This window comes from Elephantulus edwardii, unplaced genomic scaffold (genome assembly GCF_000299155.1).
Source record: "Elephantulus edwardii isolate Elephantulus edwardi_28Jun2011 unplaced genomic scaffold, EleEdw1.0 scaffold00094, whole genome shotgun sequence".
In the NCBI taxonomy this organism is placed as follows: domain Eukaryota; kingdom Metazoa; phylum Chordata; class Mammalia; order Macroscelidea; family Macroscelididae; genus Elephantulus; species Elephantulus edwardii.
In genome coordinates this window covers 4,509,568-4,536,032 of record NW_006399844.1, presented here as the reverse complement: position 1 = coordinate 4,536,032, position 26,465 = coordinate 4,509,568, and the positions used below count along the sequence as shown (strand labels likewise).

The window sequence follows — 26,465 nt, the reverse complement described above, 5'->3', positions numbered from 1 at the left end:
ACAAACCATTAAAAGAGAAAGTAATGTGATCTTTTTGAGAGAAAAAGTTGCTAACAACTGAAGCAAACTTCCGAGAGAAGCCACAGAATTACCTGTGACATTTTTTAAGTTACAACTTCCAAAGTCTATAATTCACAGGCCCATCAATATACTAAAATTACAGCAATATACTTAACACAGATATCTAGCTAGCACTCAGGGAAGAGGTTCCTTAGATTTTTAAGTTTAATTAAGTGAATTTTAAAATTCCAAAAGAAAAACAAACCTGAAATGAGTTTCAAATAATCTTAAACAGCAATTCTAGGAACAATTATAACAACTGCAATTTCAAACACCAAAGCTGGAATGCTTCATAAGACAATTATCTCAAAACATGTGATCAACTTTGGGCAAGCACATCTTTCATGAATTCTTCAAGGACAGCAATCACGTTTTTGGCTTCTGGCATTTCTTCGTGTTCCACTTTAACAATCTTCAAAAGGATATCTCCACTACCACAGTTCTTTAGGAACATATAACATTTAAACAAAGCATAATGATCCATTTCTGCCTGGCGGAGAAATCTTTTCAAATTATTTGTGTCTTGTATGGCCTAGAAAAAGATTACCCAGTTAAATGTGTAGTGAAATAATAATGAAGCTTGAAAAATATTTCCTATCTGAGAATATACATGTTCCTGGGATATTTGCTTTTTTAGTTTAAGTATTTCTATCATTTCTTATCACTAACAAGTTTTGTCTTTGGTAGAACAAAAGCTCTATATAAAATAAAAATAACTGGAGAAAAAAAGTCTCCTAGATAAGGTAACAATACTCCCCTGTCACCCAACCCCGACCCAAAATTTTGATCACTTAGGCACTCAACTGGATTGTGCTTTGCAACCAAGATATATCACAAATTAAAAGACGGCTGTGCCTTACATATAAAAGAAGCCCAGGTTGGGTAGTGGTTAAAGGATTTAGCTGCTAACCAAAAAAATTTAGCAAAAGGTTACTAGAAGGTCAGCAGTTCAAACCCATCACTAGGAACTCAGCAGGAAAAATATGAGGCAGTGGATTTCCATAAACATTTACAGCCTTGGAAACCCCAGGGGCACTTCTGCTATGTCCTGCAGGGTCACTATGAGTCTGAATCAACTCAGTGGCAGTGGGCTTGGGGTTTTTAACTCCTTAAATGCAAGTATATAAACCAAATTAATAAGAGGCTACGTATGCAGAAGCCACTGAACAACAAATAAAATAAATGCCTTCTGAATAGTCTTCTATGTACCCCTACGTAGTAGATAAGACAGCTGCAAAGCAGATTTGTTATGTTGTCACTGGTGCTAATTAAAATTCAAATGAGAACTGTGGTACCTGGTACACAGGCAATTAATTACCTTTAATTTAAAGTTCTCCAGTACTTGTCGGAAAAGAAAAGGATTGCCCCCTTCAGCACCATTTAAAAATGCCTGCATCCAATCCTCACAAAACCGGTTGCTTCCTGCAAAATATATTGGAAAACTTGAATAAATAGATAAAAATATAATTCTACAAAGCAGACCGTACTTTTATTTTGCTTTCTAAAAACACTGATAATATATCATTTAAGATTTCTATACCAGTCTTAAATAATCTAAATAAAACACCATCCATACTTACATATACATTGCCTGATAAGGAATACCAAAATGGTTTAAACACCCTCTGCTAAACAGCATGGCCTCCTTAATCACATTCCCTTCCATTCTCCTAAGAAAGAATTATCATTCTTATGCATTTCTTTTTATTTTTACTACATATTTTTTATATCTCTAACGCCCAGTATAGGAAGCTCTGTTGGCCCAGTGGTAAGAAACTGCACAGCAATTCCAAAGGCTCAATCCGTCAGTTGTTGTGCAGGAGGAGGATGGGCACTCTCCTCCCGTGCTATTAACTGCCTCTGAAAACCTGCTGAAGGGTCAGCTATGGGTCGGTTCTGACTTGATGGTACACAACACAAAAAATCCCAGTATAATAGTATTTTGAGTATGTTAAAACTTTCTGTATTTTTTTAACTCCATTGTTTTAATATTATAAAATACAAGTACAAAATATATATGAGGTTTTAGTACATGGAGAGAGGAATAATAATATATTTGCATGTTTGCCAGAATCTTATCATCCAGCAATAATCACTATACCAATTGATTTCTACAGGAATTTTTATATTAATTCTAGGCTTTATGATGAATTTAAAAAGCTTACAATTATTTCAACTGCATATTGAGATTTATCTTAATATTTCTATTAAACTGCTTTGGAGAACTGTTAATAAATATAAAACTAAGTTTGTCAAGAGTTCTAGGTGATCCTTTGCACTGCAATCCCAAGTCGCTTTTAACCAAGATCAATCTAACATTAGCTATAATAGCCCTAGTACCATGGCCTCTTTTAAAGCCAGACTGCATTTCTGGCAGTTCTCTGTTGATGTGTTGTTCCAGTCATTTTTGGTTCATTTTCAGCAGAATTTTGCTTGTATATGATATTAATGATATTGTTCTATAATTTCTGCACTCTGTCAGGTCATCTTTCTCTGAAATGAGAACAAATATAACACTCTCCTAATCAGTTGGCCAAGTGGTTGTCCTCCAGATTTCTTGGCACAACTTGGTGAGTGCATTCAGGGCAGCGTGTGTTTGTTCAAATGTGTCAATTGGTATGTATGCTGTCAATTCCTGGAGCCTTGTTTTTTGTCAATTCTTTCAGAGCAGTTTGAACTTCTTCCTTCATCACCACAGGCTCATCCTAGAGAGGGTGTAACTAGACTGCTACTAGGAGGCAAGGATTCTGAAGCTCCAGCTCACACACTTTGGGCATGTTTCAAGGAGGAATCAGTCCTTGGGGAGGGACATTATGCTTGGGAGGGTAGAGGGACAGCATGGGAGGGTAGAAGGACAGCATAGGAGAGGAAGACCCTTGATGAGATGAACTGATTCAGTGACTGAGGTCAAAGGAGTATGTGTGTCAGAGACATTAAGGTTGGCTCAGGACAGAGCAGGGTTCAGAGCTATTGTACATAGGGTTGCTATGAGTTGTAAGCCGCTTGAAAGCACATAACAACAACACTACAACTGGAAATTATTGTTTTTATAAATAAGTAAAACGGTGTTTATCTTTTAAAAAAGTTTTAATCCTCATTCTTGCTACTTTAAAAAGAAATCATTCAATGTTATTCCAATCTTTAAAGATAAATCTAGAGGAGCTTAAAATAACATATATTTGGAAAACAACTATTTTTTTTTTACTATTTTTTGTACGTGTACCATCAAATCCGATGCTACCAAGCCAAAGGTGGGTGACTTTTAATCTGCGGCCTTCAGGCCTGTCTTTCATTGTTTTTGTTCAGACATTCCTCTAGGTCATATAGCTGTGGTGTACAAGTTGCCTTACCACGGTCACTTTTGGTTGCTGTGAGGCTGAACACTTTGACACTGATGTGTCAAATGCGTTAACGGTTGGCTACCCAATGCGGACAGAGAGTGGGGTGGAGCTCCTTGATTAAAACTTGCTTGGAGGGAGGAGTGGCAATCCACTTCCATAATAGCTTGCCTCCGGAAACCCTATGAACCTGGAGAGAGGAGGAAGCGTCGAGTATTCTCCTTCATAGGGTCGCTATGAGTCGCCTGCGACTCGATGGCACTTAACAACAACAACCACCACCATCAAATCGCTGACTGGTACAGGATGACTACTTTTCTAATTGCCAGCATTATGCATTGTTCTTGGTAAAATTATCTTTGTTTCTTCTTTTTACATCCCAATTATAAACCTGGGCCATACTGACTTCTGTGGCAGTAAACTGATCTCGAAGAAAGTTTAGTTCTTCCTCAAGGAATCAAGATTCTTTTTGTGGCAGTTGATAAGTTCTTTTCCAACAGTGCCTGAGTTTCATCAGTATCATATCCAAGCATAACATCAGCCCCCAAACACAGACTTTATCAGTAGGAGAAACAGAAGCTTTGCAGTACAGATTATCTGCCAATAAGAATCTGGTCTCCAGTGAATAGATGGACTTTTTCCTTCTGCACATATTTAAGAATTTCTAAAATCTGCTTAATATCTGGAATCTGACCTTTCAGCCTCCTTTCCTTTTAGATAAGGTTGAGTTTGATAAACTTATACTCCTGGTCTTGTGCCTCCAACTTGAGTTCTGTATCTGCAGTCTCATTCTCAGGCTGTTTCATGAAGGAATCTACATTTTCCACAAATATAGCTTCATGAATCCCCAGATAGTGCTGCCACCCCTTCCCTGTGGCCACTACACCAAAGCCACAACCATCCTTAGCAACTATCAGGTTCACTGTAATAGACTGTCTTAATAGAATGTTTATGATCTATATTGGTATGTGTTATTCTAGTTCACTTATTTTCACCACTGTACAGTAATCCATTGTATGAATATGGCTGATTATAAATTTTTATGCTGATGGACATTTAGGTAGCTTCCAATTCTTTACTATTTCAAATGATGACTTTATAAACACTTCTGTATACATTTCCTTATATAGATTTACAAGAGATGCTCTTTATTTCTAAGAGTGGAACTGTGAGGTATCACATTATTTCCATGTTTTGAAAACTGTCACTGTTTTCAGCAAATCTCGGATAGGCATATAAAACTGCATAAGGCAGCAAGAGTAACTGGACCATCTTTCTCAATGCAAATGTGAAGACTCACAAGGAGCTGGGAAGGCTGTTTCAAAGACTGCAGCTCACCTGCATTGTAGAACCGAGGCGAGGAGCTGCTGCAATCTATAACCATGGACTCATGCTGCTCCTCGGTCATGGCCATGCACAAAGAGGTCATGGTGCCTTCATGAATAAGTCCTTGAAGACTGGCCACACTCAGAAATCTGTCACACAGACACACGCAAATGCATTTCCACAAACAACATTACAGACCAGGGGAGAAAGGGAAAGTCATCCTGCATTCGGAAGATTTTAGTAAAAATCAGGCTGTGTGCAACAGGTTCTCTCCAGGTGGAAGCCATGTTCTTTACCTGTTAATGTCTTTCTCTGTTTTTTCATCTGATCCTTTGACCTCCACAGGAGTATAACTCAGAGCCTAGAAGAGAAAAACAAAGCCTGCTATCTAGATTTCTTTATATACATTTCTTTAGGGAGCTCTGGAAGTAGAGTCCGTAGTATGTTGTGGTCCTATCCTGAAGCAAGCTTATGGTTGGAATCCACCAGAGGCTCTGCCGAAGACAGGCAGTCTCCTCTCGCTGCTGACAGCCTGGTAAACCCGATGCAGGGTCACCATGCATCAGTACTGACTCAACAGCCCTGAGTGAGTGATTGACATACACATATTCTAGTGTTTCTTACTGTTCAGCTGCTGTTCACTGGAGGGAAGACCTGGCCTTGTGGCCTTAGTCTCCAGCCTCAACATCGACTCACATCATAAAATGAAAAACCATGCATTCATTCAAGCCACTGCTATTATTTGAATAGGTGGGTGAATTTTAATTTTATGTGCATTTTTTGTTTGTTTGTTTAGTCTAGTTTGGTTTTGCTTGCCTTCTCCCTCCCCCATCTGCATGTTTTTTATGCAGTTAAAATCACTTGGGATTTTTCTTTCTCTTCTCAAACTGTTTTGGAAATTATACCACTCTTAGATCATTAATTTCAAAGAGGTTTTTGGATTTTTTTTACAACTGTAAGAAAGTATTTAACAAGGTAGTTACTTTTAAGTGTTTTGTTTTGTTTTTTGGTTTGTTTTTTTTTTTAATTGTTTGTGAGTGTACCATCAAATCAGATCTGACCGGTACAGAAGATTGTCCCTCCTTCAGCAGAGCATCTGGTGGATTTGAACCATGCACCTCTGGGATTGCAATGCAGCTTCTTGCCACTAGGCCACCAGAGCTCCCTACTTTTAAGTGTGTTATGCTATTAGGAAGACTTAACATTTGCAATTTACAAGCTAACTTTCTGAACCTGAGTAAATAAAGAGTAGTCTATCTTCATAGCAAGCAAAGTTTCAACAAAAATTCAAGGGGAAAAAGGAATAATAGAGAGAAATGTGTGATGTCATTAAATGATGTAAATTCTTCCAAAGTGATTTTTTTTTAATTTTTATTTTTGTGTGAGTGTACCGTCAAATCAGATCTGACTGGTACAGGAGATTGTCCCTCCTTTTCCCGGCAGAGCATCTGGTGGATTCGAACCGTGTGCCTCTGGGATTGTAGTTGTAAAGTGATTCTTGAAGCAGTGAATGCTTTTGTTTGGCCAATACTCACAGCGTGTAGCAGAAAGGTAAGCTTTTCCTGAAAGAGAAGAACCACCCTTCGGATTGGACATACAACATCCTCAAACCAGCTGCTCAGGTAGGACTGTATGTGGTCCTCCAGGCCACTTTCCTACAGGAAAACAGAATGGATTTGCTTCAGCATAAACCTTCACCCGAGTTGATTTAACATTTCTTTTCTGACAATGAAAAAACCAAGACAAAAATTTCCTTTTTAAAAAGAACATCATAAACTTTAAAAAAAAAAAAGGAACTGGGAGATTATACATTTCCTGGGGTTGTTGGGCAGGGAAGAGATTAATTCTGTTCCAGATTTCTTAAAAAACATGTCAGGAAATGTACTCTATTTATGTATTAATAGAGTTCCATGCTATTTCTTCACTGGGAGAAGTTGGACATTTACATGACAATCTTCCCCACCATACTCCCTTTATAGATACCCCCTTTCAACAATGCCTGCTTTTCTCAGTTCCTGGTATACAATCTAAAACATCCATGTTACAAGCTTATGAGCTTTGTTCAGTGACTGGAGGAGTGCAAAGTTCATTCAATCTCAAAATACAAACAGGAAACTACAACCAGGAGAAGATAACATAGATGAATGGGATCTTCTAAGACTCAAATCCCTATGCACATCCAAAAACTTCTCCAGTAGGGTAAAAAGGGAAGCCACTGACTGGGAAAAAGTATTCGGTAATAACATATCAGATAAGGGACTTATATCCAGAATTTATGAAATACTTGAGCACCACAACAAGATAAAGGTAAATAATCCAACAGAAAAATGGGCACAGGATATGAACAGGCACTTCACCGAAGACGACATTCAGATGGCTAACAAGCACATGAAGAAATGCTCAAAATCCCTAGCCCTAAGAGAGATGCAAATTAAAACAACTATGAGATATCATCTCACCCCAGTCAAAATAGCAAAATTTAACAGAACAGCAAGCAACAAATGCTGGCGAGGTTGTGGAGAAACTGGAACCCTGATTCACTGTTGGTGGGAGTGTAAAATGGTGCAACCCCTGTGGAAAGCAGTATGGCGCTTTCTCAAAAAGTTGCAAATAGAGATACCATTTGACCCAGCAATTCCACTACTGGGAATATACCCTGAAGAGACCATAGCTGACATCCAAGCAGATATATGCACACCCATGTTTATTGCAGCTTTGTTCACAATAGCAAGGAGTTGGAAACAACCTAAGTGCCCATCAACAAACGAATGGCTAGAGAAGCTGTGGTATATTCGCACAATGGAATACTATGCTGCATTAAAAAACAAGGAACTCATGCAATATTATTCAAAATGGTTGACTCCGGAGAACATTATGCTGAGTGAAATATCCCAGTCACAAAAGGACAAATATTACATGATGCCACTGTTGTAGAATGGGACTGTCCTTGGGGTTGGGGAGAGACTGAGTAAGATGGGTTCAATAATGTATACTGCACTGAAACAGAGGAGGGAGAAAACTGTTTAAAAGAGATATATGACTAGGTATTTCTGTCATCACAGGAGTCTAGAGCGAGGGCTGCATGGTGGAGGGAACCTGGGGGAGGGTTTGTAAAACAATGAAAGAATCCTTTCTTTTACTTTTACATAATTTTTGACTCATGTACTTATAACTTGTTAGTCAAATTTGTGTCTTCTAGGTTGCAACACCCCCATGATACATCTTCAAGGATATGAACATGTACGGCCAAGCACAATCAATAAGAGTGCATCTAAATTCCAAAATCAATCTCCATAATAATCTATGTGTTTCCTACTGCCAAAGGGGCCCTTTAGAGTAGTGAGAGAAGATCTTCACCCTGAAACCCACAGCGTCCCTTTTCAGCAGGAAGTAGCTAAGAGAATACGCCATTCCCTTTTCCTTATGAATCAGGGTGAAGTCTCTCTCAGGGAGGAGTGATAGGGAATGGCAAAGGACACACCAACAAAGGAGATTAATCAGAACTGACTTTGACAAGCACTGTGGCAATTGGACAATTAAAACAGACATTCGGATCGCAGGGAAGAAGAACAAACTGGGGAGGAGGGTAGAGAGAATGGTGCAGCAATGAAGGAACGAAAACCCAAAATCCCTGTAAATGTTCATTAAAACTAATAAAATTTAATAATAAAAAAAATACAAACAGGAAAGATACAAGTTAACTCCTCAAATACTGGAGTCCACTCCAGTTATCAGACATATTGTCTGTGAGCACATCACATCTGCTTTCCTGGGTATACTGTTCTCTGAGGACTTGTGTCACACAGGAACAGCTCCAATCTGGGACAGAAGCTCCCCCAGACTCAGAGTTCTGGTTATTCCTACACTAATCTTTCCTCTCCTCCTGCAGTATCTTGTGAGGACATGTCAAACAGAGGGAGTTATTACTATATGTAATGAGCAATAAATTTATGAGTGTAAGGACCTTAACTGTCACAAACTGAAAGCACAGTGCATCAAAGGTTTGGATAAAATCAATATGGATATATCTAATTCATCAAAGATCAACTAATGAAAAATGGAATGTTCCTGAAAACCTCTGAGGTGGTGGCATTCAAGGACTACCATGTCAGTGCACAGCATTGTCTCTGATACCAGACACTACCTGGACTGTTGGTTCTGACCAGAATATAAATCTCACAGGTTTAGGGACCAGAAGAGGATCCTCTTCCTCACCTGGCACAATACCACATGCCATTGAAGTCAACAGACTAAATTTTTCACATCTACAAAACTTGCGAAGCAGTCTTGCAAAACTTTTAGCATTTATAGGACTTTATTTCCTATTTCCTTTAAGAATCATCATTCCATGAATGGAATTCCAAAATCTCTATAGATGTTCATTGAAATGAAAAATAATTTTTTTTAAAAAAAAGAATCATCATTGCATTTGCACACAAAGTAGCAAGTTTTTAGGACTGTGTCCCACCTATGATTTAATAGTACAGCAGTCGATTAATCAACTCAGTCTTAAACATCATACCTCACAATTCATGTTACTTTTAAGCCCTTGAATGTATTTGTCCAACTCAAGCCTGAAGGTATATTCTTAAGGAAGTAATAAAGAATGAATGAAAATAATATCTTTACCTCCCAAAAGGAAATACAAAATCTCCCAAACAGTACAAGTTGTAAATTAAAACAAGGCAAGACAAAAGGGCTTTATGAAGTCATGGAATTCAAGTAAATGTGAAAGGAATAGAAAAGCTTTCTGGAGGTTGGTAATAATATTCTTCCAGTCACCTCCCAAGATTTCCTTTTTAATATTCCCAAAGACCAGTGAAAGGATATAGCTCAAGTCCTTTTTCAGACCCTCCTAAAAAACAGACCACATACTCTGAAGGTTTATATTCAGAATCCTCTGTTGCTGCCTCAAGAAGCAGTTTTTCTTGTTGGAAGAGGCAGTAATAACAACCAACTCGGTAACCTGGAGAACTAGAAAAGACAAAAGGGCAAATGAGTTATTCCGGTGACTTAAGCACCTGATTTGTGGACTACTCCACTTCCTGGCCATCTCATCTGAGGACACGGTCACGCTGCCCAATAGGTCTGTTTCCCAGACTTCTCCTTTTTATTCAAAACAGTAAAGGACAATGAATGTGCATTCTAGTGGGCTTTAGCCAAAGCAGTCCCTCATAAACATGGTTTTTTAAAATTACTATTATCTTTTTATTCTCTAAGTAGATGTCTGTCCTGTGGTCTGATCCTTGGACTAAGAACTGCCTCTATTCCAAGAGAAGGGGACAACTTCACAGTCTGAAGTGAAATACAACCAACGGTTATGATGGAAAGACAAGGAAGTTGGACAGAGGACACCTATGTCAACACCCAGACTCCAGTGATGTGTGCAGACTCATGAGCCTGGGTATTCCACTTAACTTCTCTGAGCTAATTTCCTCATCTGGTCTATCTTCAAGCTTTCTAGAGTAAACTACACTAATAAAAGTTCATGAATACTTTATAACTCCCAATGTCTACAATTCGAGTTACTTTATTTAGTTTTGGCAATTAACTATTTTTTTAATTGAGGATTTTAATGAAAGACTATAGAGAACTTGGATTTCCATTCATTTATTGTTGCACATTTAACTCTTTTCTTTCAGGTGTAAACTAAGTAAAAGTGAGTTTAGCAGGAGGAGTCTCTGCTATTCCACTCACAGTATTAACAAGACTCTGGAAATGAGTCCCAGGACTGCAAATGCCCAAGAACAAAGAGAAACTCTGCAGCAAGAGTAAAAGCTGGCCTTTTGGGGTTTTCATCACTTCTCATATTTAGCTCAGGAATACAGAACCCAGGGCACAGCACATTTTATACACTTACCTCAGCTCCATCAATGTAACATTACCCAGTCCTTCAAAGACTGCTCCCTTCGAAAGACGCTTCGCAATGAAACTGCGCAGCTGTGGCTCCACTTCAGATGGTAGATTAGTGTCCACCAAGGAAAGGCTTGTCAAATGAAAGACACAATTTCTTACCAGGGGATTGCTGCCTTCACAATTCATAAGTCAGATAAAAGTTAATTAAGTCAGGGTCTCTTTAAAGACTACAGAAATCTATCTCTCTGAGCCCTGTCGATAAGATTTCTAAGAATGAAGGCCACCAAGTATGAGCAACTTTAATAAACAGTTTAAAGTATTTCTTTTCCCAGCTCACGTTCTCTAGTACTATAAGTCCACTAGCGCTCCAACTTACAGAGTCTATCTCCTTTCCAGAGTCACTTATCTCACATCCCTTCAGTTGTTGTTAGGTGCCACTATCAAGTCCATTCCCACTCAGAATGACCCTTTGCACAACATAATTGCATCTCCCTTCTCCTTGCCCAGCTTAACTTCCATTGCTAGTCACTCTGGTGTTAAAGAATTTATTGTTCAAAATAAACCTTGCCATTTGTCGTTGACTTTGCCATGTGGAGGTGGGAATATGCAAATAGGGTGTGTTAGCCAATCCACAAGGGGATTGGCTAGTGTCTCCATTTAATTGAGCAGACCTAGCAGCAGAGAAGAAACCTCCCCACCAGCAAAGAAGAAGCAAGAGAATGTAGCACGTCCTTTGGGACCAGAGATTCTTGTGGTAGACTAGGGCCTAGGGAGCAGCAGCCATAGCAACAACAGCAGAGAACCAGAGACCTGGCAAGATGGAGCGGACCTTGGGACTGCTATCCCCTGGAACCAGAACTAAGAGCCTTTGCCCAAGTTTGCTGGACAATTGGGAGAGCTTGAAGGGGGAAGAGCCATAATTGGCAGGACTGAGAGCTTTGTAACACTGATCTAAAGCCCCAAGGTTCAAGGCTGAGGCACCTGCAAGCTGTCCTGACTATATTCTGCTACTAACCTGGATTATAAACCTTTGCGTTCCACATGTGGTTGTGTATGGCCTGTGAGCTATTCCATTGGATTTTGGACCCAGAAAAGTGTTAAGATTGGTGCTGGGATGAGTAGAAAGAGGTACAGAAGCATGGGGGCCATGTCTGACCTCAGGGGAATTAGTTTTGTGTTACTGATGTTGTTGACAGGGGCAGTTCTGCTTTGTGAAGTTGGTAAAGGTCAGATATGGCCATCCCCATGTAGCCTTTGCTCTTCCCCCTTCCTTGTTCTTTTAATAGTCACTATAAGGACATTCCTGCATATTTTCTCATCAATCCTCTGTTGTTTTCACCTCACTGTGTTTGTTTAGCAAGATGCCAGCTTTTCACCTACTCTGCATTTGCACCTGTGTAACTGAATGTGCTTGGATGAAACAAGTATCCACAGTCTCCAGCCTCACAGATCTTGAGTGATCACAGATCTTGAGTGAGCCCTTACTGCTGCCCAGCCGGCACCACATTCTGTTGTTCATTTGCTCTCCTCGATCATTATCTCATGCACTATCTTTTATAAACCCTCCAACTATCTATTACTTACAAATGAGCACCCTAGCTATGAAACAAAAATAAAAATTTCAATTTTATTTTGATTAAAATATAAAATAAGGAGCTCTAATGGTGCAGTCCATAGTGTGTGGTGTTGCTACCCAAAAGGCTGCATGTCTCTGAGGGTTCAAATTTACCAACGATTCAGAAGGAGAAAGATGGGCAATCTTCTCCCATAAAGATTTACAACTTCAGAAACTTGATGGAGGGGGAGGGCTGGGAGGGGAGAAAAGTGCAACAATTAATGAATGGAAATCCAAAGTCTCTGTAAATTTTCATTGAAATTAATAATAAATTTTTAAAAAAAGAAAATTAATGGAAGCTTATTATGTCAGACTTGACTCAGTGGCAGTGAGTTTAGATATAAACAGAAAATGGGACTCAAGTGTACAAGAAGACAGTCTTCTATAACCAAACTTCACAATAGAGACTAGGAACTCAGTAGTTTTCAAAGTTGTCTTTTTTTTTTTGTCTCAACCTTTATTAAGGAAAATTTTAACCATACAAAAATAGAAGAGTATGAGCTGTTCCATGGGAGAAGGATGGGGAGTCTCCTCCTGTGCCACTAACTGCCTCTGCCAACCCATGGGTGGCTCAGCTGGGAAGTCAGAACTGACTCAACAACATAAAACAACAACAACAAACAACAGAACAAGGCCAAGAGAGCTGTGGCGGCCAAGTCTGCAGGCAGTTGTGCTAACCCAAAGGTGGTACCTCCAGTGGCATCTACGAGGGGCTCCACAGAAGATGAGCAATCTCCTCCCATGCAATTTACAACCCTCCAAACCTCTGCTGGCAAGTCAGCTATGAGTTCATTCTGACTCGATACACCATGAGATAATCAGCCCACATGTACCTATCACTTAGACTCAACAATCTTCAGCTCATGGCCAGTATTGTTTTATCTATACCCCAGGCTGTCCCTTTCCACTCCCCCTCATCCTTACATTATTTTGAAGCAAGTTCTGGAAATCATATAATTTCATTTTATATTTTTTACTATGTTATCTCTCAAAGAGAAAAACTTTAAAAAATATATATAACCATAGTATTATGATGTTGTTATTGTTATGTGCCATCGAGTCGCTTGTGACTCATAATGACCCTATGTACAACAGCTCTAAACCCTGCTCTATCCTGTGCCAATCACACTGTCTCCGATACACCCATCCCAATTCCACCAGTCACGGAATCAATCCACCTCATAGAGGGCCTTCCCCTCCTACGCTGTGCCTCCACCCTCCCAAGCATGATGTCCCTCTCCAAGGACCAGTCCCTCTTTACAACATGTCCAAAGTATGTCAGACAAAGCCTCAGAATCCTTGCCTCCAAGGAGCAGCTGGTTTAACCCTCTCCAGAATGAATCTGTTTGTTTTCTTAGCAGTCCATGGTACACTCTTCTCCAGCACCACAACTCAAAGGCATCAATTCTCCTTCTGTCCTCCCTCGTCATTGTCCAACTCTCTGACGCATAACAAGTGATTGCAAAGACCATGGCCTGTATCAGACGCACCTTAGTCTCCAGACACTTTCCTTAAACATGAAAATTCCTATTATGCAGACAGTGAACAATATTTTTTTTTCTCCCCTCTCCCTCAAGTCTTGCCTGAACAATATTTTTTGCATACCTTTATTTACACATTAATTATTAATGTTTGTTTATTCATTATTCATTTGTCATAATTATTTCTTAAATGCCTATCCTGTGCCAGGCACCAAAGTACTTGAAAAAAAGATATAATAAACAAAGAAGACAATAATCCCTGCTGTACTGAAGTTTACATTCAAGTGTGTAGTAGAGTTGCTACAAATCATTATTGTGTGGATTTTATTATTGGGTATCATCCAGTAGAATATGACATGCAGCAACCCTATGAACATCAGATCTGAACTTTCCCCTCCCTTGCACCATTCTCATCATCTCTGATGTGTTCAAGCCCATTGCTACAGTCACTGTGTCAATCTATCTCGTTGAGGATCTTCCTCTCTTTTTCTGGCCCCTCCACTTCTCCTAGCATGTCCTTCTCCAAGGCCTGGCCCTTCCTGACAACATACCCAAATTATGTGAGATGAAGTTTCACAATCCCTACCTCTAAGGGGCACTGTGAAAGCAATATATTCAGTATTTCACTAAAGTTCTAAGAAAGAAACTGAGAATATGATTTCTGGCTAATTACCAAGGGCACTATCAAGGTTTGGCTCTCCGCCAGCCTTATGAAGTCAATATGGCAATTAGAATCGGGCTCCTAGGAGATGGAACTGATCCGTAGGCTTGGTGGAAGGAAAAGTGTCGTTAAACAGGGTACCACCAACATCGACAGGCTAGAAGAGCAGAAAAAATAAAAGGACATGGGTGGATAAGGTTAAGAAGGTTTTACCTGAAATCATCACTGGAGGGAGTTTCTGCATTTGTGCCACTTCCATCATCACTGTCCCCTCGCTGTTGGGTCAATCTGCAAGCCACAAGAGCAGTACTGCTTTCAATTATGAGCTCCAACTCAATGCAGACAAAGGCAACTAAAAATGCAAGGTATAAGAGCATGCCCCCTCCATTGCCTAACCTCCTGGCTGAGAAAACGAACGAGAAAAACCCTTTTAATAGGGTGAGGAGTAGCTAAACACTAGGAAAGCACTAGGTCACTTCCTCTAACAAGTTAGGTCCCAAGAACGTCAGCCAGTCTGAGAGTATGGAAAAGAGGCTGTAACGGTCAGAAGATACTCGGTTTTGGTGGCGGGGGTGGAGTATGTGCCAGAAATTCCGGATCGTGAGCTCGAACACACAAGGCATGGGAACTGACATCATTGAGGGTGCCAGGCACGCCACTGAACAAAGTGCAGGAGTAAGATGGGGCTGGGAAAATGGGCAGATGGGGGCCAGAGGGTTGCGACGGCACGGACATAAAGGTCCGGGTGGAAACAGGGAAGGGAGGGCTTCGTGAGACCTTGGCTGGGAGAGAAGGCGTAAGGTGCGATCTAGTCTTTGGGCCAGGGTGGGGTGCAGGGCCCGTTGGCGGGCTCGGGGCGGGGCCGCATGGGTGGCGGGGCCGGCGGGGCCGGGCGCCTCCACCTGCTTCCGCGGTAGCTGTAGAGACAGTAGTGGCTGCTAGGCAGTGGCTCGAGTCTCCGCTCCTCGGCAGAGCCACCCTCCTCGCTGCTCTCCAGCTCCTTTTCATCCCCGTCCAGCGATTCCTGCAAGGAGCGTAGCATCGTGGCGGCCTCCGGGCGGCCTTGTGTCCCCACCAAACCGCTCCCCCGCTGCCGTACAGTCCTTGGCGGACTGGCTCCTCCGGATCCCGGCCCTCGCATACCTGCGTTCCGCTGGTTTCCCGGGATTCTCAGACAAGGACACAGAAATGGGGCTTTGTTTTCTCCCCACAGAGCACTGTTAGGCGTGTTGCTGACAATATAAAAGCAAAACATACTCCAAACCCAGCCATTTCTACGTGTACCGTTCAGTGACGTTGAATACAATCCTCTAGTTGTGCAATGATTTTCACCAACATTTTCTGAGTTGTTCCTCACCCTTCAACATTAACTCCCCTCTCCCTAAAATTCCTATTTAATCTTTTGCGTTGATACTGCCTCTGTGATCGTATATCTTAAAAAGAGCAAAGCAAGGCTTCCCCCCCCCCCTTTTTTTTTTAATTGACACAGTGGGGTAATGAGGAGGAGACAGTGTGACTGGCTCAGGATATAGGGTGGGGTTCTGAGCTATTGGCCATAGTGTGACTATGAGACTTGATGGCACATAACAGCAAGCTAAATTACTGTTTGGTTTTAAGAAGACTTAAGGGGATATTTTGGTTTAAGTTTTAAAAATTATCTCAGGGTCATAGTTTCAGGATTTATCCAGTCCCTTAGGCTCCAGAAAGTCTAGAATCCAGAGAGCGCTTATGCCCTTTCTCTTTTCACTCTGGTGGCTGTGTAGCTCAGCTAACCAAAAGGCTCAGTGCCTCTAGTCTCCTCCCAATAAGATTTAGAGTTTTGGAAAACCAATGGAGGGTATCTGTGAGTCAGAATTGATTGGATAGCAATAGATAGTCTGTCATTAAGGACAAGTAGAACAGTCGACAGGGAACTCTGGTGGTCTAAGTGGTAAGGAGTTAGGCTGCCAATTCAAAGACAAGCTGTTCGAATCCACCAATTGCTCTGAGGCACAAAGATGGGCAATTTCCTCCTGAGAGATTCACAGCCTTTGAAAAAACCTTCTGGAGGGTAAGCTACAAGTTGGTTTCAACAACAACATAAAACAAACCATCAACAAAAACAGAACACTCATTATATACCAGGGTGATAAACAATTAGAGTAAAGCTGCATTTCCTACCTCACTTCTCACATAGTTTGATCAAAGATCTAAGAATTTCAAATCTGGCAAAAAAAATGGGTCAGAAATATGGAAGAATTAATGAAATTTTTTGGACATAAAGGCAGCTTTTCCAAACACAGAACATGCAGAAACCACACAAGGAGGAAAACTATAACATTTGTTACACCTTTTTGTGTTTATAAACATTTCTGTGTGGCACAAAGTGAAAACAGTGACAAACCAGGTCAAATACTTTATCAGTTAATTTGAAAGAAAATGAGCAGTTCACTAATGAAGACACAAAAATGAAAGACAAATAAAATATTCAACACTAAGTAAAAATGGTAATTTCACCTGTTGTTCTTGTAGTTGTTGTTGCTGCTGTTGTTAAGTGCTATTGAGACGAGCACGACTCAAAGTGACCCTATGAACAAAAGATTGAACCCTGTTCCTCACACTTCCTGATGCACAAGAGCCCATTGCAGCAGTCACCATGTCAATCCACCTGACTGAGGGTCTTCCTCTCCTTCACTGACCTTCCATCCTTCCCAGCATCATGTCCCTCTCCTTGCAACATATCCAAAGTTGTTGTTGTTGTTATGTGCCGTCAAGTCGCTTGCGACTCATAGCGACCCTATGTACAACAGCCCTAAACTCTGCTCTGTCCTGTGCCAATCGCACTGTCTCTGACACTCCCATCCGAATTATCCCAGTCACTGAATCAATCCACCTCATAGAGGGCCTTCCTCTCCTGCGCTGTCCCTCCACCCTCCCAAGCATGATGTCCCTCTCTAAGGACCAGTCTCTCCTCACAACATGTCCAAAGTATGTTAGATGGAGCCTCAGAATCCTTGCCTCCAAGGAGCCACCCGGTTTAACCCTTTCCAGGACAAATCTGTTTTCCTAGCAGTCCATGGTATTCTCAATACTCTTTCTTCTCCAGCACCACAGCTCAAAGGCATCAATTCTCCTCGTCATTGTCCAACTCTCTGATGCATAACAAGTGATTGCGAAGACCATAGCCTGTATCAGACGCACCTTAGTCTCCAGAGAGACACCATTGCTCTTCAGTACTTTAGAGAGGTCCCTAACAGCAGACTTTCCCACGGCAATGCGCCTTTTAATGTCCTGGCTGCTGGTGCCAAGACTGTTGACTATGGAGCCAAGCAAACTAAAGCTGTGAACAATCTCAGTCTCTTCACCATCCATCCTGATGCTGCCAATTGGTCCAGTGGTGAGAATCTTTGTCTTCTTGACATTGAGCCTCAATCCATATTGTAGGCTACAGTCCTTGACACTCTGCAGCAAGCGCTTCAGGTCCTCTTCAGTTTCAGCAAGCAGGGTTGTGTCATCCGCATAACGCAGGTTGTTGATAAATCGTCCACCAATCTTGACCCTACATTTCTCCTCATAGAGCCCAGCCTCCCGGATAATCTGTTCTGCATACAGGTTGAAAAGGTATGGAGATAGGATGCATCCTGGCATACGCCCTTCCCAATTTTGAACCATGCAGTGTTCCCTTGCTCTGTTCTGACGCCTGCCTCCTGGTCCAAGTATAAGTATCGCATTAGAACGATCAAGTGTTCTGGGATTCCCATTCTTCTCAGAGTCAGCCATAGTTTGTTATGATCTACACAGTCAAATGCCTTTGCATAGTCAGTGAAACACAGACGGACATTCCTCTGGTATATGAGGCAAAGCCTCATCATTCTTGCTTCCAAAGAGCACTCCAGTGGTACCCTCTTCAAGACATATCTGTTCATTCTCTTGGTCCGTCCATGGGATGTTCAGTGCTCTTCTCCAACATCACAACTCAAAGGCGTCAATTCTTTTTCTGCCATTCTTAATCACTGTCCAAGTCTCGGATGCATAGCAAATAATCTTAAAGACTATGGCAGAATCAGTCACACCTTAGTCCTCAAACTGACATCACTACTCCTCGATAATTTGGAAAGGTCTCTAACTGCAGATTTTCCCAGTCTAATGTGTCTCCTTATTTCCTGACTACTCACACCTAGGGTGTTAATTGTGGATCCAGGCAAGATGAAGCTGTTGACAGTTTCAATCTCTCCATCCATCATGACACTGCCTATTGGTCCAGTGGTAAGAATCTTTGTTTTCTTGATATTGAGATACAATCCATACTGAAGGCTGCATTCCTTGATCTTCTGCAACAAGTGCTTCAAGTCCTCCTCACTTTCAGCAAGTAAAAAAGAGTCATCTGCATAACACAGTTTATTGATGAGTCTTCCTCCAAACCTGATGCCGCTTTCCTTTTCATAGAGTCCAGCTTCTAGGGGAGCTCTGGTGGCCTAGTGGCAAGAAGCTTCACTGCAATTCCAGAGGTACATGGTTCGAATCCACCAGATGCTCTGCCGGGAAAGGAGGGACAATCTCCTCCAGTACCAGTCAGATCTGATTTGACGGTACACAGACACACACACGTACACACACAAATAATAATAAAATAAAATAAAATAGAGTAAAGCTTCTAGGATAATCTGCTCAGCATATAGATTGAACAGGTATGGAGAGAATACAACCCTGATGCATTCCCTTTCCAATTCCAAACCATTCAGTGCTCCCCTGATCCATTCACACAATAACCTCCTGATCCAGGTATAGTCAAATTGATTTTTTTTCAATTGGGATATGAATAAAAATTGCAAAGGCGGATTTATAGAGACACTTCTGAAGGAGAGGGAAGTTTTGGAATGTTCTCAAAAACACATACTCAGAAATCAAGTTAAACTGCAGTTGCTCATCAGGTTGCATTCATTCTTGCATGTTCTCAATCAGTTCTTCCTTATATTTGCCTTACTCTTTTCCAGTTTGCCAAGGCTTGGCTTTAAGTTCAAGAAATTTTTTTCCAATCTTTATCCAATTTCAACCTGATGATAACTACCTTGCTTGGGTGAATGCCCATATGCACAATATTACCATTAGCCTTCTCAAGCTGCACTCTTTCCACGTAAATGACATACTTTTTTCTGTATACCTGGACTCCCTTGCTAATTTCCTGAACTTTTTAGTGTCCTTGTACCACCAGGACCTCATCATCCTTATAGATGGGCATGGAGCCCACATTGTACTTCTGCCACCACAGCTCCTTGAACAGCGAGGAGGACATGATCTTCCTGTGCACATGCAAGGCGCCATTGAAGTGGTATTTGTGGTTCTAGCTGCGGTCAGAAGTCACAAAACGATTGAACTTTGTGGTGACTGTCAAGCGTTTGGCAGTGTCGGACTCTCCACACACAAAACTTAAATTGATTTTCAAGCACTGCAATCTGAAGGCAGATGGTTCAAATCCACTAGCTGCTCTGTGGGAGAATGATGGGCAATCTCCCTTGTCATTAACGGACTCTGAAAACCCACTAGGAAATCAATTATGAGTCAGTTCCAACTCGATGGTACACAACAATAACAGGGTTTTTTGTAGGCTGTAAACTTGACAGAAGTCAATCACCAGATCTTTCTTTTTTTCCCCTTTTTTAAAAGGTTGTGTCATCTGCATATCATAGACTTTTCCCCCCTGGTATCTTTTTTTTATATTTTATTAATTTTAATGAACCTTTACAAAGATTCTGGATTTCCATTCATTCATTGTTGCATTTTTCTCCCTGCACACCCCTCCCCCCAGTTCACTTTTCTCTTTGAAAAATAAAAGAAAAATTCTTTCATTCTCCCCCCTCCCCACCCCGAGTACACTCCACTATGTAACCTTCGTTCTGGATTCTTGTCATAACCATAATACCCAATCATATATCACTTTTAAACAGTTCTCTCCCTCATCTGTTTCAATGCAGTATGCATAATTTATCAACAAACGAATGGGTAGAGAAGCTGTGGTATATTCGCACAATGGAATACTATGCTGCATTGAAAAACAAGGAACTCAGGGGAGCTCTGGTGGCCTAGTGGCAAGGAACTGCAACTACAATCCCAGAGGTGCACGGTTCGAATCCACCAGATGCTCTGCCGGGGAAGGAGGGACAATCTCCTCCTGTACCAGTCAGATCTGATTTGACGGTACACGCGCACACACACACACACACAGACACACAAAAAGAAAAACAAGGAACTCATGCAATATTATTCAAAATGGATGACCTTGGAGGACATTGTGCTGAACGAAATACCTCAATCACAAAAGGACAAATACTGCATAGTGCCACTGTTGTAGAATGGGACTGATATCAGGGTTGGGGTGAAATTGAGAAAAATTGGATTAATTATGTATACCAGATCTTTCTTATGTTGAGCTCCTGAGTGGGTTTCAATCACCACCCTCCAGTTAGTTCACAGCTGAGTACCTAACTATTGGACCACCGAAGTTTCTTTTCACTATAATGGCTTGTCTTTCTTGAGCTTTAATTTGTATCCAAACTCTAAATCCTTTACAACTGTTAAGTCATTTAATTTTCAGAACGTCATGAGGTTAAATATTATTGTTCTACCTTAAAGATGAGCAAACTGAGGCCAAAGGTACATAACTTGACCAAGGAAAAAAAGCTGCAAGTGACAAAGATGCCTTTAAACCAAATATTTTTTAAACTTCTTCTTGTGAAAATTTATAGAGAAAATGAGTTTTTCATTAAACAATTAATATATTTCATGATATTTATAACAATCCCCTTATTATAATGGCACTTCCCCCTGTGTTTCTCATGTCCATTTGTTTTTCTTTTTTTTATCCCTCTTGACTTTTGAGCTTTCTCTCTCATTGCCATCAAGTCAGAACCAACCCTCTAGCAGTTTTTCAGAGACTGTAAATAGCATTAGAGAGGAGTGGAGAAGAGATTGCCTTTCTTTCTAAGAGCAGGTGGTGGATTTGAACTGCCTTGGGTTGGAAGTGCAACTCTTTACCCCTGAGCAAATACTTCCCTTTTGATGGTGTAATGTTAATTGTTCTAAGTGGTGTGTTCTCCCTGGTGTTACTGGTTTTTTTACAGGCCCTTTGATTTGTTTAGATCAGGAACTCTGGTATAGTTTGTAGAAAGTTCTGCTGCTGAATCAAAGACCTTGACCCTCTGGTGGCTCAAATCTACCAGCGACTCCAAGGTAGAAAGAAAGAATCTGAACATTTAAAGAGTCTGAAGAGGAAAAAGGCCCGCATTGAGACTGGGGACCACAAAGTTCAAATTCACTTGTTACTCCAAGGTAGAAAGAAAGACAGGGCATCTCTTTCCTTGAAGCCTACAAAACCCTGCTGAAGGGCCAGCTAAGAGTCAGTTACAATCGGTTGCAAAGAGGTGAGAGGAACTGATTGGATAAGGAGCTCTGGTGGCACTCTGATTAAGATCTCTAGCTACAAAATCCAGTGGTTCAAATGTCTACTTTTGTAAAAAGTTTACAGCTTCCTCTGACACTGGAGAAGTCCCTTTATAAACAATTAGACATAGGTGGCCTCACTATAGAGAAAAAGTTTACAGCCTCAGAAACCCGTGGGGCAATTCTATTGTTTCTAAGGGGCCACCATGAGTGTTCCATCAATTACAATGGGGATGGAATTCCCTTGGGTGACAGTTATACATCACAGGAATGATTTCAGTTTCACTTTTAAAGAATAACTATGGACCATGGCCTCAGAGTCTCCACTTGATCCTAGTTTATCAGTAAGCTAGGTCTTTTTTATGATTTTTAAGCATTGTTCCACAGTTTTCTTCCATTCTGTCAAGAAGTTTTTATTATATGATTCCTTTCATAGTAACTAGCAGTAGTCACCAGACACAGTCTAATTTTGGCCTCAGTTTACATATAAGCCCTTTGGATTAATATGATTTTTCTTCATTCTTTTCCAGAGAGGAAGAGACCAATAGTTGCCCTTAAAAAGGGTCCGTACAATTTGATGGGTGGAGGGGGAGTGGGTAAAGGAAAGGGGAAAGATCCCGACGAAAAACAATGTATATAAACTTCATAAGTAAACTAGTATAAAATAAAAAAGTTATAAAAAAAGAAAAGTCTGTACACTGTTTGAATCCACCGGATGCTCTGCTGGAGAATGAGGGGCAATCCCCTCCTGTACTAGTCAGATCAGATTTAACGGTACATGCACTAAAAATAACAATTTTTTTTTAAAAAAGGAAAAGGATGCTTGAGTATTTTTAAAACTTTAGTTATTCCCACCACTGGACCAATTGGCAGCATCGTGATAGATGGTGAAGAGATTGAGATTGTTAGGGTTTTAGTTTACTTAGCTCCACAATCAACAGTGTTGACACCAGTAGCCAGGAAATGAAAAGACGTATTGCATTGGGAAAGTCTGCTGACAGAGATCTGTCCAGAGTACGGAAGAGCAACGATGTCAGTCTGGAGACTAAGGTGCACTTGAAACAAGCCATGGTCTTTGCAATCCCTTGCTATGCGTCAGAGAGCTGGACAATGACTAGAGATGACAAAAAGAGAATTGATGCCTTTCAGCTGTGGTGTTGGAGAAGAGTATTGAATATACCATGCACTGCTAGAAGAACAAACAGGCTTGTCCTAGAGAGGGTGAAACCAGGCTGCTCCTTGGAGGCAAGGATTCTGAAGCTTCGTCGGATATACTTTGGACATGCTGCAAGGAGGGACCAGTCCTTGGAGAAAGGATGTCATGCTTGGGAGGGTGGAGGGACAGCACAGGAGAAGAAGACCCTCAATGAGATGGATTGATTCGATGACTGGGGTAATGGGGATAGATGTGTTGGAGATCGTGAGATTGGCCAGGATAGAGCAGGGTTTAGGGTCATTGTACATAGGGTAGCTATGAGTCACTAGTGATTTGATGGCACATAGCAACAACACAAGTTGTTATTCATCAAAGTAAAATGCAGAAGTGTCTTTCATTTTAATTGTGATTTTAATGAAAGTTTACAGAAAACAACAACAGAAAAGTTGGATTTTCTTTCATTCATTGTTACACGTTTTCTTACATCCTTCCCCCTCTCCTAGTTCTTCTTCTTCTTTTTAAAATACTGATTTATTTAGTTTGTATAAGTTGTTTTTCACACCGAATCTTTTCCATTCGCTTCACCCACCTCTCCCTCTATTCATAAACTTGTACAACCCTATGATTAACTACCTCTGCCCCCCCTATCTTCCATTCTCTGCTCCCACCCTCCTAGAACAATGTCTTTGCAAACTATATTATGCAAACTGGCATGGATGTTCCTATGGCCCTTAGTCACTGTCCCAGTATCTCATTCTCTCAGGTGTTTGCTCATGGCTCAGATTTAATTTTGTCCCATTTACTGTATACATATACACATATATTAACTGACGGCACATACAAATATGAAGAAATACGATTTGTCAAAACTGATCATAGATGCCATCTCATTCTCCTGCATGTACCTGTTTATCTCGTGTGGCAAGCCAAATGAGTAAGCAGGAACTGAGCGAGGTACAGAAAAAGCCGGGTTTCCTTGTGACAGATCACAAGGAATGAAAGGTTCCTTGCAGACAAGGAACCTCTGCCCTTAATATTCCACAGACGGGATTTTATGGCTTAAGGTTCGGATCCACCAGATACTCCGCTGGAGGAGGAAAAGTCTCCTCCTGTACCAGTCGGATTTGATTCGACAGTACATAACAATAGGGGGGGGGAGAGATAAATAAAAAATTAAAAAAAACCACCAAACAGAAAATATGGGATGTTATGCTTGTGCTTTGCTAATCACTCTATTCCTGAGTTAAGAATGTCAGCCCAAGGTCACGTAGAGAAAAAGAGAGCCTCATTAGTATTTTTTTCTGTGATATACTTCCTAGTGTATTTCTTAATAAAAGCTGCAGTCTTTGAGTTGTTACCCACTTCTAACTCTCAGATATCATTCCTGGTCTACGGCCATACGACCCTGAACTCTCCCGACCGCCTCAGATAATATTCCCTAGAGCCCGCCTCTTTGTTCCCAGACAACATTTGGCGCCCAAAATGGGTAGGAGGAGACCGGAAGAAGAAGGAAGACAGGAAGAGGAGGGAAGACAGGAAGAGGCGGGGCTTCTTGGTACTACAGACGCTGGGAAACCGAAAAGGGCTTTGCTAGGTGCTAAGTGAGACCTTCTGGGAAAATTAAAAGCGGCATCATGGGTAATTCCCCATCCGCTGAAGCTCAGTGTATTTTTTTATTATTATTATTATTTTTGTGTGACTGTACCGTCAAATCAGATCTGACTGGTACAGGAGGAGATTGTCCCTCCTTCCCCGGCAGAGCATCTGGTGGATTTGAACCGTATACCTCTGGGATTGCAGCTCCTTGCCGCTAGGCCACCAGAGCTCCCCCAGTGTATTTCTTTGCTTAGAGACCTAAGAGCTCAAGGGTAAAAGGGAAAGGTCATTTTTTACAACTGTTTCGGTATGTACAGGAACACTGTTACTGGTTTAAGCCGGTAGGTACGGCTCAGTTAAATTAAAAAACTTGTCAAGATATTATGTAAGCTTTATGAAAAGCTCATCAAAAAGGACAGGTGATTCCTTTTTCAGTTTGGTCGCTATGTAATCTGATTTCATTAGCTTTAAAACCATTACCGTCTGTGGAGGAGATGTCTGAGAAAATGGAGAAAACCTCTTCAGAGTAAGGTGACAGTGAATCAGATACAAAGGAGGATGAATTTCCAACAACTGCAGAGGAAATGAGCAATATAATCAAGGATAATAATCCTTATGAGGAACTACTTAAACAGATTTTTTTTATTTTTTATTTTATTTTTGTGTGAGTGTACCGTCAAATCAGATCTGACTGGTACAGGAGGAGATTGTCCCTCCTTCCCCGGCAGAGCATCTGGTGGATTCGAACCGGGCGTCTCTGGGATTGTAGTTGCACCTCCTTGCCACTAGGCCACCAGAGCTCCCCTTTTAAACAGATTTTAGAACTTTCCTGTAAAATAGACAAATGAGGCCTTCCTAATGAAATATACTATCAAAATAAAAGTATAGCTCCCTCAGCACCAACAGCTCCAGATTCTATGCTGTTTAATGATAAGAATCATGCTGTGTTGGGAGTAACTACTTTTAAGAAGCCTTTAACACCTATGTCAGTGGCCTTGCAACAGGCAAAACAAGATCATTTATCTAAATGGGGAAAAGGGGCTTCTGTATTTCTAGTAACAATTCAGGATATGCCTCCTAGTCAAGACTTTCCACAAGGATATCAATTGTATCAACATCAGTCATTTTCCTATAAGACTATTAAAGAATTGAAACAAGCTATAGACTCTTATGGTATGCATTCTACTTATGTAGGAGGCATAGTACAAGGATTAGCTTCAGAATTTAGATTAATTACTTATGACTGAGAATCTATGATTAGAACAGTATTGGAGTCTGGATCATACTTAGAGTTGAGGACCTGGTGGGCCGATGAAGCAGCAAATACGGAGATGCTTAATCTTTCTAGAAATCCTCCCCTTAATGTAACTGCTGACCAACTATTAAGAAGAGGTCACTTGGAGTTCAAGCTCAGTTACAATATAATGATTAATTATATAATAATGATTGTACAAGTCAGACTTTGTTGTATGCTAGCATGGGATAAAGTATAAATTTCTGGAAGGGGAGACCAACCCTTAGTTAAAACAACACAATCAGAAAATGAAAAATACACTGATTTCTTGTCTAGATTAAAAGATGCAACTAATTGAGCAGTTTCTCAGCCAGCGGTCCATGATTTGTTATTAAAAATTTTTAGCATATGAAAACACTAATTCAGAATGTAAAAAAGCTATTACACCATTAAAAGCCCAGAATGCTCTTTTAGATGAATTTTGAAAGGTTTCAGATTGAAGCCTATGTTGAGGTAGAAACATTTCTTGGTTTATTGTGTGCCAGGCAACTAACTCAGCAAGGGGAGTAGCACTGAGGGTTGGTCTTGGTGGTTTATATGGTGATGTTGCAGTGGCTCATTGGTTCATAAAGTTTCTGGTCTTGGAAACTGTTCTGGGGAATGTCCTGACATAGGATTTCTGAGTTCTTTTTTTTTTTTCTATAATTATATTTTATTAATTTTCAT

At 40.8% G+C, this 26,465-nt stretch overlaps 1 protein-coding gene and 1 pseudogene across 1 annotated transcript; both read right to left on the bottom strand.

The window, feature by feature from the left end:
* Nucleotides 1-206: 206 nt before the first annotated feature.
* On the bottom strand, nucleotides 207-15,399 carry LOC102843962 (chromosome unknown open reading frame, human C17orf75). The gene is made up of 10 exons (XM_006890925.1): nucleotides 15,240-15,399; nucleotides 14,551-14,625; nucleotides 10,585-10,710; nucleotides 9,555-9,698; nucleotides 9,247-9,304; nucleotides 6,260-6,379; nucleotides 5,021-5,085; nucleotides 4,737-4,873; nucleotides 1,379-1,482; nucleotides 207-592 (listed from the first exon to the last, which is right to left on the bottom strand). Exons 1-10 carry the CDS (start codon nucleotides 15,377-15,379, stop codon nucleotides 380-382), a joined length of 1,182 nt encoding a protein of 393 aa, XP_006890987.1. The 5' UTR covers nucleotides 15,380-15,399; the 3' UTR covers nucleotides 207-379.
* Nucleotides 3,730-4,300, bottom strand: LOC102862699 (annotated as a pseudogene).
* Nucleotides 15,400-26,465: the final 11,066 nt, after the last annotated feature.

Bases quoted from the DNA above. Each gene is read 5' to 3' on its own strand.
- LOC102843962 (XM_006890925.1), bottom strand. From the start codon at position 15,379: ATGCTACGCTCCTTGCAGGAATCGCTGGACGGGGATGAAAAGGAGCTG. The intron at 6,380-9,246 runs GTATGATGTTTA...GTTTTCCTGTAG, and splicing joins AAAGTAACATGAATTGTGAG to GAAAGTGGCCTGGAGGACCA. The intron at 593-1,378 runs GTAATTAATTGC...ATCTTTTTCTAG, and splicing joins TGGAGAACTTTAAATTAAAG to GCCATACAAGACACAAATAA.